This window comes from Acipenser ruthenus, chromosome 15, assembly GCF_902713425.1.
Source record: "Acipenser ruthenus chromosome 15, fAciRut3.2 maternal haplotype, whole genome shotgun sequence".
Taxonomy (NCBI): Eukaryota; Metazoa; Chordata; class Actinopteri; order Acipenseriformes; family Acipenseridae; genus Acipenser; species Acipenser ruthenus.
The window spans coordinates 23,444,757-23,459,540 of NC_081203.1; the positions used below are offsets into that span (position 1 = coordinate 23,444,757).

The 14,784-nt window shown below is 38.3% G+C and overlaps 1 protein-coding gene across 4 annotated transcripts in view; it reads left to right on the top strand.

Moving 5' to 3' along the window:
• Positions 1–14,784, top strand: part of LOC117421874 (DNA repair protein RAD51 homolog 2-like) — a 175,604-nt gene that overhangs the window by 89,323 nt on the left and 71,497 nt on the right. Inside the window, exon 10 of one of the 4 annotated variants that reach the window (XM_058987507.1) lies at positions 5,855–5,891. The exons of the other annotated variants lie outside the window; for them this stretch is intronic. Within the exon in view, the coding sequence (XP_058843490.1) occupies positions 5,855–5,891 (37 nt within the window). The remainder of the gene's footprint in view (positions 1–5,854; positions 5,892–14,784) is intronic. 4 annotated transcript variants of the gene reach the window in all.

A 14,784-nucleotide genomic window follows, 5' to 3' on the forward strand; every position in this document is an offset into this window, starting at 1 on the left:
CAGAGAAACACAGGCAGAGACAATCGCACACAATCATAAACAAACACATGAATGAACACACAGACATACCTATACAGACAAATACACCAACATTATAATTGACACTTGTTTTACAACTGTTTATAACCAAAAACATTTGATTGCCCAGAAAAAGAGGATTCTGCAAATATAAGCCTACTGTACATTAATAACCAAATTAAAGGTCTATATACAAAACTATTTTTAATATTAATACTAAACCAAGTTTATCAAATGATCAGCCAAACCATATCAGTATTTTGTGAAAAAACATGAAACGCTCACATGTTCTCATAGATGTGTAATATTTACCATGTTTTAACCCAGGACATTAATAAGAGTACAGTGCTACTTCTTTATTTTGCTATCTGAATTAAATATAAAAAAAAATCATAAAACTATGAAAAAAATCATTAAACAGTGAATTAGAGAAGGGCTCTTATAATATAAAGTAAACAGCATGAAAATTTAGTGTTGACATTACCTAACCACGAATTGAATTATCAAATCGCGTAATAACAATTGAGCACTGTATTTAACAATACTAATATCTTTAATTTACTACTTTACTAGCTTGGTCATATATTTAAAATTACTGGTGGTAAAATGTAATTGTTGCCCAAGCAATTTGCAGTTCTACCAGCATACCAGTATGGTAAATGCAGTATGCAGTGTACTACTTACCATGTTATTTATTAGTATTTTATCACCTTACTTTACCATGTCTTACTTGGCTTAACTTTGCTATGATTTTACTGTGGTAAACTTCTATTAATGTGTTTCATTGATGCATCTAAAATCAGTCCTGTTTTGATGGTCCAATAACTGAGCAACTTATTGATCTTCCAGATGGATGTAACGCTACGAAGACTTACTCAAGCAGGCTTTTCTTACTCTTACACTTGTACTATAAAAAGCTAGCATATAACTCACTGTGAGGAAATATTTCACTAAGCCCGTAAGTGGCAGGAATTCTCAATTTGTATGTATTTAATGTCTCCTGAGACTGGCCTTAGATCCCATTTAAGCCCTTTCCCTTTCTGCCGCTTTGGCAGTTCCCACAGACACCCCCTGTTGGTTGGTAGAGGGAGGGGGGGTCGGTTTAATGAGATGACACACAGCAGCAGGTGTTTTGAGCCAGCTTCAAGAGTGGCTCTCTGGAAAACAGAAAAATGTTGGAATATGAAACTTTTTTTCCTCAAGGTCATCAGTTCAGTTCCAACGCTCTTGATCAAAAGCCATTTTGATCTGGTGAATGTTGGGAAAATGTTGTAGCCACACCTGTTCCTTCACAAATAACTCTATTTAGTTGAATTGTATTTATTGTTTTTTTTTTCTTATTTAAAGTGTACATTGCTAGACATAGACTAAGCGTATGTATAAGCACACTCGAAGAGTCATGAGTGGTGACGGGTGTAGCTGCAGAGTGTACAGTGAGGAAACAGGCTGTCTTTTGGAAGCTGTAATTCAGCTAGACAGACTCAATAGAGAGTTTTTAAAGCAGTGTCCAAGAAAAGGAGATGGACTGTCTAGAAATGACAATATCAGACTGCTTCACAGAGCCCAATTTACTGTAATCTACGACCAAAGGTAACATTGGCTACATTTGTGGGGGTGTATAGTGCCACTTTGGTACGATTATAATCAGGGAACAGAATTCTGTCATCTGAAGCTTTTATTCTAAGTATCTAAACTTAAGCAGACTGCATGCTGTACATGGCAGAACTATGCATCAAACAGATGTGTTTTATAGATAGGAATAATGTTGTGGTGTGTTCATCTCAGAACAATAAACACTAGGAAAATTTAAAAAAAGAAAATGATGTAATTTTTCTTTTTTGCATTTTCTATAGATAAATTATCCTGGTGCATTTTCTGTATTATATGACTAAAGGGTGGTGTGTTACATTATGAAAAGCAGAGGTGCATTGGTAGTCTGACACACTGTATTTAGATTAATCTACAATGCAGTATACTACAAAGTTGGACTAATGTAATACTGTATGCCAACCTTTATAAATCAGTACTAACAAACCCAAGAATCTAGATCATGAATGAATCCCAGTGAATGTATCCTGTGTAAATACAGTATTTTCAAATGAAGCTCAAAGCTCAATAAACACAACAAAACCTGCTTGGTCAAAGCAGTGTAAAGGAATGTGAAGTGAAAAAAAACCTAAATAAAATAAAGCCAATACGCTGTAGCCAAAGCGGCTTCATTTGGTGTCTTGCTTTTAATCCTCTTTCTTTTTTCTCCACTTTCTCGAAATCCTTTCCTATTAATTATTCCTAATTTCCTCTGCTGTAATCACCTGCTATAGTCTCTCCATTCCATCACCACCCAATTAATTGAATCCTCCTGTCTGTGTAAAGCCTTTCCTCTGCCCCCTATAGAGAGGGAGAGAAGCAGGAGAATAGGTGAAAGGGGTAGGGGTTGATGAGTTAGATCTGTGGGAGAGTGAACCCTTAGACCTCATCTCTTTGCACCCCAGGTTCTGCACTTGAAGCAACTGTGTTTAAATGCTGAATTCACACTGGCGTCCTTGTATTATTCAGATCTGTTTTACAATTAGACCAAGCTAGATCTAATCAAGTGCTGGTGTTGGCCCATCTGCCTTTAAAAAAAAAAAGGAAAACAACCTGTGATGTTTAGTATCATAAAGCACTGCTTATAATGTTTGCTCACTATGCTACATAAAACGTCAAGAGATCAAAAGTGTACAAATCACTAAAGCATTCTTATTTTCTATAACATAAAATAAAACAATGCAACATCCAAGTCTCCCAAGTAATCCCTGGTTAAAATAAGTACTTCCAGTTACCATGTGGGATACATTTACAACAATGATGGAAACAACAACCAGAATTGTGGTATGCACATCATTCATGGATCTCATATTTATTTTAACCAGTGACAGATGGAAATGAAGTTTATGGTCCAAATTAACTTAGTCATATCATCAGTAATACTTACATCAGAACAGGACCAGAGGGTATTAACTCTCTGTTGTAGTTTTTTTAAATTTAATATTCCAAAAAATATGCTTCATTGGGTTTTCATTGTTTCAGCAGTTAGAATTACCCCCAATACATCTCTGAATGCGTCGAAAGATCCTTCTTGCAAATTACTACAGCACCTGCATCCTTTTCTAGGTATTGTGGTAATTATAGTCTAATCAAAATGCAACAAAATGCATTAATGGCTCAGTAAACTATAACCATGTTTCTTTAAAATTACCTTGTGTTACAGATTGTGGTGTACTTTCTCAGTATTCTTTTTGTGTGGTATAAATGTTTAATGATGGTAGTTCACAAATTATTTTTGAACTCTGACTGCTTTTATACCGCAGTGTATTTATACAGCTTCTTGTGTTCTTTAAAATGCTCTACTGCTGGCACTTCTTCAACTGCTCATATGAAAAATTCACTTTGACCTTGGAATTAATATGGCTGTCATCTTATGGTCACATGACTTTAGTTTTCCAGATGAAAAGGACGCTTTGAGATACACATCTTTCTTCTAGCATTTTCTAGGTCAGTTGTGGGTATTGTGGATTACAAAGGCAATCCTTTTGTTGCATGAGCTTTGAACAGAAGGTAGAACATTATATTTTAAATAAAAGTATTTAACAGGTTCCAGTAGTTTAACATTTCAGTTGCAATGCAGTTTAAATTACTGCTTAACTTGTAAACATAAGACAGGAGGCAAGGAGCCGCAGCAGTGACTAATCAGACTGTAGTGCCAGCTAGACAGGTGTAGACATCAGAGAATGTATTGTATCATGCCAGGGCTTTATAGGCACGTATAAGAGGCTTGGGGAGGCTAAGCCTAACATTATATCCCGTGTACCAACTACAATACACCAACATTAACACATGCAACATACAACATAAAACACAAAAATACACACAGGGGCAGGGCACATTGCCTCAAGGCCATTTTTTTGTGTCAAACCACGATTAGTGTCTATACGCTTTGAATGTATTGGGTTCTATGTTGGATTTGTACTTTTGCTAGTCCCCACTGTGTGTCCCTTTAAAAGAGGTGTCTGTGTTTCTTAAAGCAATAATATACAAATAGCAAATAATAAATTGTTCTTGATCTGAACTGCACACAGGCCTCTTGCGTCACTGCTGATCCACTTCATGCATTCTTTGGGCAGACATAAATTCCAGATGCTATAAAGATGAGGATTTGGCAGCAGACTTGCACAGGACCAGTTTGATCTGGTTCTGTAGAGGGCTGCTGTTTTTGCTGTGGCTGTTTAGAAGAAAAAAAAAGGCCCAGCTGCATGTTTGCAATTTGTGAACTATTAATAATTTCAAAATTATTTCTAACATATGAAACACTTATAACTTAAGGCTTGTTTGTTAAAGGTCCTTTTTTGGATTAGAAATGTTTTGGGCTGTTATTGATCTCTTATCCTTTATACAATAATTGACTGTCACATTATATTTCTTTTCGCTTGATGTGGGCTAAAGTTGTTTAACTGATCTCAATTGACTGTTTAGGTTAGGCTTGTGTAGACCGGATTGAAATCAAAGTTTAGAAGTGTTAACACTGCAATGTAATTTGGATAACTTTTTATTTTCTCAATCTGTTTCACTTGAGGTCTTTTCAGAGATCTTCTAGGCATTTAATTGGAACAAGATGTCAGTAATGGTATGTTTAACGTTTTTGTAATAACTTCAGCTTCCTGTACAAACTGGTGGTTGTCATAATGTACATGAACGTAAATAAATACACGATGGGAGTTATTTTAGATTGTATTTTTTTCAGCTCCTGTTTACTCATGCTGGCTGTGTGTAAACAGTAACAAGGCACTGTGCTGCTTATCAGTACAAGACTCCAGTGACTGTTTAGCCAGGGAACAGACGCAAAAAAAGGAAAAGTTGCGTTGGCAACATTAAACGATGAAGTACTGGGGAAAAATAAAATAGGCTACTATTCAAGATAAATAACAGTGAAGATGGAGTGTGAAAAATGCAGTTTCACCAAAAATAGTGGGTGGATAGCGTCCACCCTTCCAAAAAAGTGAGTGGACGGCATCCACCCTAAAGTCTAACACTGCTCCAGAACCCTATCACACTACATATGCGGAATTATTTTACTTGGGGTGGGTCATGGAATCTCATCTTACCTGATTTTGCACATAGACTAATAAGAAAGTGTAATCCCAGTAAGTGTTTGACTGAGAAAAGCACATTTCGAGTTGAGGTGTACGCAAAAGAGCAAGAGCTACACAAGACTTTAAACTACTGCACAATACCATGTTTTAGCTTACGTTGTTTTATTGGCTAAGTGTTTTAATGTAGATAAAAAATGTGATTCAGTTTATGAATTATGTAAAACATATACAATCTACTTACAACGTAATGTGAGTGAGATGGTTGGATGGCAGCATTCAGTAACATATAAGTTTTAGAAAACTGACAAAAGGGCAGAGTGCTGGGTAAACAAGTAGAAATACTTCCTTTAAAATAAGACATGAATCCAAGTTCTTATAAAGAATCCGGGATAAGTTGGGTGGGGTTACTAACCCCTGTGTCCAACCTCACACACATACACACACTTCTACACATGCATTGACCTTGCGTGTGTGCTGCAGCACTGCATAAGCCATCATACATTCTTGGGCCACAAAACATCTCCAGCTATGTATTGACTAACAATCAAGATAGTATAATAGTTCCTGTTTGTTTTTAGTATGAAGGCATGACGTGTGAACATCAGATTTTACTGCACAATCTCAGAATTGCAATGTTAAGTTATCAAAATTAAGTGGTTGCATCGCCAATGTTTTTTTCTTTTTTCTTTTTTTTCTTTTTTTTTTAGACAACCGAAGGGTGGATGGCCTTAGATTTCTCGGAGAGTAAGACTTGTTGATTCTTTCTGCAATGCCTTTTTTAGAATGGACTAATAGTTCCCATAATACTAATGCGTTTATGACATGGCCCTAATTTTAGTTTCAAGGTCATTGGTATTGAACAAACACACTGCCCACAGTGTACCAGCTCTGTAGTCTGCACCTCTGTGATGTGGGCGAGGGCCAGCTAACCATGAAAAAACCAGCTAGCCTCTGATCCTTTCCATAATCCCTCTATTGTCACAACAGTGTCCGGCTTAGAGAAAGGGGGTTTGGATTAGCTCTGTGCACTAAAGGGAGAGTGGGAGTGTTTTTTTAGTTACATTGCAGTTCATTCCAGACTGCAATAAATCTCCCAAACCTGTTGCATAAATTGGCTGCTTTAAACGATGTGTGGGGGGAGTGTCTGACCGTGTCTGTTTTCTTGTGATCTGTATGTGGCCATGCACGTGTGGTTTTATATACTATATACACCGCCTGCACAATTTATAAGAAATACTTTTGTCTGATTTGCAAGCTGTCATAGTGGAGCCTTTGCAGTAGGCTGATGGTTGCTACGATGATAGCTGTTAGCAATTTTTTCAGATTTTCCCCCAGTGTCCAGTCCCTGGATCAGTCAGTGCTGTTATCTGTGCCTCAATTAGGTGATTATTTTTTTCAAACTGCTACATGCGATATGTTTCTGGGCTTGGTCAGACCTCAAATCTGGTTATATTGTAGGGCCCCAGGTGTCAGAATGTGCCATCTGGTCCGGTGATAGACCTTCCCTCTGGATATATTGCATTTAGTGGCCTGCGCCGCCAGTCCTACCGCACCTTTAAAGGTGTAATAACTAAGGTTTTAAACCCTATTCTTTAAGGAGGTGTACTTAAAAACATTGTATTGGCTGCCATTCAGTAAATACAAGTTTTAAAGTGTCATTGTGTTTTGTTAATAATAATTATTTGAGGCACCTCATGGTCAAGTGTTTCTACTAAATTCAAAGTGATCTGAAACAACCTACATTTTGAACTTTCCATTTACCAGGACAGTTCTTTAAGTTCATGAGGTGTCACTGCCTCCTTGATGCCTAATACATTTTCTTAACCACTAAACACAATAGAACAATCCTCTCCTCCATGCTGGTCTGCAGGTTTTAGAGAATATGAGTTAATTCAGGAGTGGAGAAAACATGGCCTCTTGTTTCTTCCTTGTGGATGATCAAAGGACTTCATTCTCCAGTCTTGCCTGGCCCTTACCTTTTGAGGCTCTTCTACCTGTGCGTCCTTGTGGACAGACAGAAGGCTTTAGTCTCCAGTGCTGTCAGTACCTCACCTTTCAGAGATTTTGTACTCAACACTCAAATCTTTGCTTAAAAAAATACCCTCCTTAAACTTCCAGTGAACTCTGAAATCTGATAGAAGACTGGAGCGCATTTTTTAAAACCAGACTTAGTCCAGTATCTCGAAACGAATACGGCAGAGCCCTGCATAATGGATTAACTTCCTGTCTTTGGAAGGATTTATAAATATTTGGGGTAGAATAACTAGTCAACAGTCTCTGGACACTAATTAATTACCTCAGAGTCCTGCTTTTCATTAATGTTGCCTAGTATCGACTGGTCGCAACTATCCAAGAAAGGGTTTTTTTTAGTCTTAGTTTGAGTTTACTGTATTTTTCTACCCAGGTTTTTAACAGCATAGGAAGTCTTGTATTTGTGTTGTTTTTTTTTAATGTATTACTCCAGTACAGTAACAGCATTGCAGCATGTTTTATACAAGATACTTGATATATAGAAGACACATGGTTTACTTGAGAGCAGCTTACATGTGTATCATAAGTAAGGCTTCTGATTTTCTTTTTTAACCGATAAAAACCAATAAAACCAACAAAAATGAAATTGGTGTATAGCCAATAAACACCGGAAAAACACTGGAAATGGTTACTCAATCCACGTTGACTTATCCCCTTTCCCATTTAGAAAAAAAACTACCTTTCCCAGTGCAGCTGGGCAGTGCCCCTCCTTCCTGACTTGTATCTATCATTGATTCGTTCTGAATACTTTACACCCACCCCAACTACAGAGTGGCTGCAAATTCCTACATTTTTATTGGAGACTTGGCTTGCGAGATTTAAAATGAGATTACAATTAGAAATAGAGGCATGTTTGCGGGATTTAAAGCTGTATTACAGTTAAGATATGGATGATTTAAAACAGAATTGCAAATTGTGGCGAAATGTAAAAGAACACACAAAAAAAACAGAAAAAATGTCCACCGTAAAACTCAAAAATAGCTAAAGAATAAACACAGAAAAATTAAATAAATAAACAATGAAAAACAGAAGCCCTAATTATAAATCACAACCCACATGGTTACTAAGGCATTTGTCTTGCCTCTGTCAGCAAAAGCTGGTGATGCAGTTGAGCCAAAGATTGTATATTAGGATTGTCTCACTTTACAATAAGTGTACACTGTAGGCAAAGAAAGAGAGGCAAATCAGCACTAGCTGCAGTGTTTCCCCAGACCCCACTACTCACTATCTTGACCCGCAATGACCTCAAAACCCTCAAAACGTTCCTAACAATCTAATAGTAAAACTGCTGTAATTAATGTCAGGGGAAATTGATCTAAAAGATGTATGTAATTGTATCACAGAACGTGTTGGGGTTAGATAAACTAATCAGATTCCCTTAAAAGAATAACTAGCACATATTTGCAAGTTCACTTACACATATGATCCTTGACAACCATCAGTATTGGATTACTTTCAGCATGATGTTTAGCCAGCGGTGCTAATTTCAAAGCAGCTCTATGAGTACATTAGGTCTTTTCAAGCTAATAAAGCCTTATACCTCTTTCCAATATTTTTTTTTAATTGTTTTTATTGGAAGACTTTAAGACAACATGTTCATATTTCTGGTAGTTAAATTTAAATATATTAGTACAATAAGTGAAACTGTTAAAAAAAAAAAAAAACTTGCTTTGTTTCAACACTACCTCCTACAATACAATTAAGATACATAGCTTGCCTCCAGTTTTTCAATATTAGGGTCTCTTTCAGGAAGGAGCAAATTATATGGCAGATAGAGCGCCACATAGGTTCTTGTCTTGACCTGCATAGAGGTAGAAGAAAAAAAATGAGGGGTTCCAGTCTAGTTGTTTTTAATGGGGATAGGATTTTGGAAGAGGTTATCATTTGTTACAGTAATGGTGAAGTGAAAATAAAACATTGCATGTATAAACAAAGCTAACATTTCTTTGTATCCTAATCAAATATTTTTAACCTCAACAATTGTGGTATAATGACTTCTTGCTAGTCTTTCATGCCCAGACGCCACAAAGCACTGTACATCAAAGATTAATCTCTTGCTTAGCTCGTTTTTACTTGCCACAGCAGCTACGGTTTGTTAATTTCCCCCCCATTGTATCTTTTCCCACTGAGCTCTGTACCTGTCATAAATGTTTGTGACCGCCAGCTTTACTGGTCATGAAACCTGCTGGGAGTGGTGGTTTTGGGGCAGCCCCAGTCTTCCCTACAGTCGGTACACTGGTTTCACTGGTGCGAAATACCCCAAGATCCTTTCTCCCTTGCTGCCTTTGGTCTTTTCTTTCACTTATTCACCCATTAAGGCAGGGTGGCAACTTGTCGCACTGCATTCACAAGGTTAAGCAACCTGGTGAGTTAATCCAGTACTTTGCCTCATGCTTGTTTAAAGTGTCCAGTCATCGGGTTTGCTGGGAACCCTGCAGGCTTGTTTATCTGTAAACCCCCCACAGGATTATGGAGTTAACGTCAGGTCAAGATCAAAGCAACCACGGCCTTCTGTAACTCTTGAGCTCAGTCACTGTGACACAAGACAGGTCAGTGTAATAAATAAGGGACTGAGCTTCCTTCCAGACCAAGGAAGTTATTGCAGTAGTAAAACAATGCTTCCCTGAACTGCACAGCTCACTGCGCTGTTTCCTGTTCATATCAAACCTGGTAGTGGATCCAGTGAAGCTTAACTTGTTTAACCTCAGAGACATACAGAATATATCGCAGGCAGCATTTCAGGTTTAGAGCCTTTAAATTAGGATTGAGTGTTTATTTAACTTTCAACGCTGCAAACCTGTATTCACATCAAGGAAATATTTGTATTTATTTTTCAGTATAGGACACACTATTATATTCTTTCTGTGAAGTTACTTAGTACTGAAATAATTCTAGGACCTCTTTACAACCTTGTAGTTCAAACATTACCTAACTCGATATGCAAAACTAAGCAACATAATATCATAGAATATATTGTAGGTTTTTATTATGTCATACATTGTCCTGCATAAAATACAGCCCTCCTGCACTACACCAACCAAACATGTATAGTGAAATGTTAATGGCATACATTTTTAATTTTACTAAATAGTTTTTATCAAAGTCCTGGAAAAGGACCTTCAGTATACATAGTAATTCCTTATGCAGGAAATGCAGTTCTCTGATAGGCAAGTGACAATGACATGATTTATAAAACACGTCATCTTTTCCAGGTGTATCAAACTGTATACAGTACATTAGGAATAACTTCCTCAGATGTGGGTGTTATCGTTGGGCAATGACTTTATTTTGTCTGTTAAAAGCCTGCAACTTTGATTTGGAATTCTCAGCCGCAGCAGTGTGGTCTGGTGAGCATGTCTTTAGGCTATGTTATTTCTTAAGGAACATGAATCCCCCATCACATAGGCAACAACACACAAACACACGGACACCCAGCAGAGACTCATCTATTGTCTCTTGGCTTCCTAATGATGCCCAGTAATTTTCCCATGGCTATGCCAGCCTGTGCCTCCATGTAATTAAGTGCCAATTAATGAATGTTCTGTGGTGAATGGATAAAGTGGGTAGATGAAGACACGTGATATAAATGTCACCCCCATCTCCACCAAGTTACCACAGTAACCTATACTTCCAAATCAACATCGTTTAATTAGGTCTAATTTAATACAGACCTGCTATGTACTGTACCTCTTTTAATAATAATTATGTACCTGATTCGATACTTGATACATTAGTCACTATGCAACTGATTCACTAGACACTACAGATGTACCTTGATCAAATGTTTGTACTTCATACCAAAAACAGCTATAACTATAACAGACAGTCACAATGCCCAAAGTGTAACAGCCTGCTGGAGCTGCTTCAGAGCTCTGCATGGGGACAATAGGTCTCCTGTTCAGCACTGCCAGCTCTGCCTGTTCAGAATGGGTTTCTTTGGAGAGAAAATAGAAGGGGGATCGGTGGGGGGCAGGAAGCTGAGAGCCTATGGGAACGCAGCGGCCCTTTTGGAATTAAAACACTAATTCAGCTTTGATCTGAGGGATTTTATTCAGGCCAACTTTTACAAACCCCATTTTCCTTTTCTCTTCTTGTTTTACAGCCAGCTGTGGCTGAATATTCTGAATGAGGTAGTAGTGTGGCCTAGTTTTTTGAGCTGAGGACTAGGAGGTGATATGACCTTAGTGGTTATAGCTCAGGACTGGGAGGCTGTGTGCTCTAGTGGTTAGAACTGAGGACTAAAAGAAAGCCCAAGTTTAAACTTGGGTCTGTATTGTGTCGATTGGCAAATATTTTGACCTCATTTACCTTCTCATTCTCTCCCAACTGTAAATGAAGGGAGTAATAGAACTAGAAGCAGAACTTACACTTAAATTAAGAGTATTTATTTTTTTCTTCCAGTATAATTTCTGTGTAAAATTATTTAAAAAGATGAAAAGGAGGGAAAACTAAGTTGAAAGGGATGAAGAAAGCATTTAATTAATTCTCAGAGACCCTCAGGGAGGAAATTGGCGCCTCTTCCTCCTAGTTTGTTTTCCTGAAAAGATTTGCAGGATTTTTTTTTCTCTTTATTTTTTTTTTCACAATCTTGAATGGCGAATAGCCCAGGGGTGACTCTGAGAGATGGGGATCAACAATAAACCGTTTCAGTCTCTTTGTGCACACAGTTAAAGAACAGAAGAGGATTGAGGGCGTCACTAGGGGGGAGGAGGGGGAACGCTGTGATCCATGGAAAAACAGTCTCAAAGCTGAAATCTCTTAACTCTTTCCTGTCAGACAGCAGCCAATAACATAGACTATTGACAAACTGAGATTCCCAGTCTGGGAACCACCCTGCAAGTATCCACATATAAATAGCTCATGAGTTAAAGCCTCCAAAATACAAACCAATGATTCTGGTTGTATGATCAATAACTACAAATCTTATCAGTAGTCTAGCCGAACTTCTGGTCTTTGTCACTAATCAACCACTTGTAGCCCCAAGGTCCAACTGCGGGGTTCACACAACCTCATAGTACGAGTGGCGGTAGCTGTGCTGTCATTCCTTAGAGTATTCATCAACAGAGCCACCCTTCCTACTTGCATGTTTCATCTAGAATTATTAGATCACACTACCTATAGACTCAGAGCTCCAACCACTAGGAAACACTTTCTCCCAGCCCTCAGTCCCAACCACTAGGCCTATCTCTAACAACTACACCACCCCAGCCCTAGCACAACCCACGTAGTGTAACCTCAATTGCTGAAGTCCACCCACTGAATCCCACCACCCCACTCGTTTCTAACGTGCAAAATGGCAGAAGTAAAACTGCTTTCCTCTTTCTAACTTATAGTAAGAGTCCCATCAAAACCACAAGAGGCCTCAGCATTTCTTCTGCCCCCTCAATGTCATTTCATCCAAGCATCCAGGCAGAACCAGCCAGCTAGCACTCAGAACAGCAGTAGCAGCTGTGGCCTACTTATTTACAGTAGACTCCAGTAGGGTAAACCTTTTCACTCCTTGATTGAACGAATCAGTGTAACTCTGAGATGTATGTTATTAGAGCTGATGTACAGTCTCTAGGCTCAGGGTGAATGTCAAAGTAGTGGTTAAAAGATTAGGCTCAGAGGTTACTCTTTACGTTTGCATAACAGTTAGTTTCAGGGGAGGTTGTGGACTTAGTAAAGCCTTAAAAGAATACCCTGGGGTGAGCGTCATGTGTTTGAAGGTGGGAGTTTGGGGTAAAGAGGGTGGTAGGATAGTAAGCAACTTGGAACCCTTCAATGAAATACATGGTAGACAGCATCTTATAACTTCCACCCAAGGATAATCGTAATATTTAACAAGCCTATATGTAAAAAGGTAACACAACTCAAAACCCACGGCTGCTATTGTAGACTTGGAAAAGATAACTAAATCAGATACTAAAACTATTTCATTATTTGTCAGGGTTATATTTTGTAAAGTAATTTTATGCTAGAGTTAAATAAATAATTGCCATCAGTGCAAGTATAGATAAGTCCTGTGGGCTGTGATTGTAATAAGAGTTAATAAGTTCTTGTCTGTTGTTTAATTGCTTATTTAATTACATTTGATGGTAGAATTTTAAGTTTATTATTATGGGTTTGGAGAAGGTTCTGAACAAAAGCATAATAAAATGCAATGACATTTTAAAATGACTTACTTTATATCAGTTTAAGAAAAGTATTTTTAAACTAAGGCAGGCAACACAAGGGTTAAGTCTGTTTCCTAGCAGTGGTATAAATTAAAACCGTCTTATAATCACATTGAAGGAATGTAGTCTGTATACACTGTTAAACACTCCCTAAGCTCTGGCTTTATATCACTCTCTCAGCACTCCCTCCACAAAGGGCTCTTTGTTCTCAAGGCTCTTGTAAAGCCCCCCCCCCCCCCCCGCGCCCTTTTCAGTGAAGGCTTCGTAACAGCACACTACAGCCATAGTGCTGCAGATCAGGTTCCCTCGCTCCTGTCTCTCATTCATTCCCCTTTAGGGGGAAAACGTCTGAAGTTGCAAGCGTTTTAAAAAAAGAAAAGAAGAAAAAAACTGCCAAAAAAAAAGATTAACATACATTAACATTTTCAGCGCAGACCATAATGCAAATGTGTGTTGAATTTAATGCTTGAGAAAAGATGTGAATATGCACTGAATAAAGTAATCTGTTCATCAAAAGCAGGTACAAAAGCATAGGCAGTAGATGAATCATGATGAACCGATGCAGTTCGGCACAGTACCCTCGCTACACTCGGTACGGTTCAGTTCCGGTTATATACCAGTGCGGTAACCTCGTTTGCTGTTTGGTACGTGTACCGGGTTAGGAAGGGGGTAGATCTGTGACCCACAGTTACCGCAGAAGCAATATATAGGTGTGCCTGCCTATATAGCTTCATGCAAAACCAACACAGCCCTAAGACTTAGGGAAGCCTGCTGTCAGAGAGACTTTGCAATAGTACTGCAGCAGGAACCAAGGCAGCAGCGAAACACTGCGGGAGAGACTGCAAGCAGTCTGATCCGACGCAGAGCTGAGCACAGCAACTGCATAGTGTATCAGAATGGTGACCTCTTTTGTTGTACAGTACATGTACCAGCGGGAACTGAGTAGGTCTGGACCTACAGTTACCACAGAAACAAATTATAGGGATGCCAACCTATTCTGCCTCTGGCCCAAACAGTTCGAATGTATGCAAGACTGAATAATAGAGCCCTAATAGCCATCACAGTGACACAAGCAGACACTAATGTGGCAACAAGACACTGTAGGAGAGACTGCAAGCAGTCTAACCCAAAGTGCGTGCTCGGTCAACGCAAACCTGCGTTCGTGTTTCTGTAAAAAACAGAAAAAACAAACGAGAAAAAAACTTTCTCACACAAAACAGTAATACCATGATTACAGATTAAATTATATAATTTTCTAAACAAAAAAATGAAACTTAATTTTTAACTTCAAATCGAAGTTAGCAACCTGAGAGAGACTGTGTCACAAGCTTTGACATGCAGCTTTGATACATCTTATTCAGGTTACAGTGTATTTAGGAGATAAATACCCATCTGGTAATGGTTACATTTCTATTTCAGGGAACCAGGGTTATGATAATAACCTAATGTAA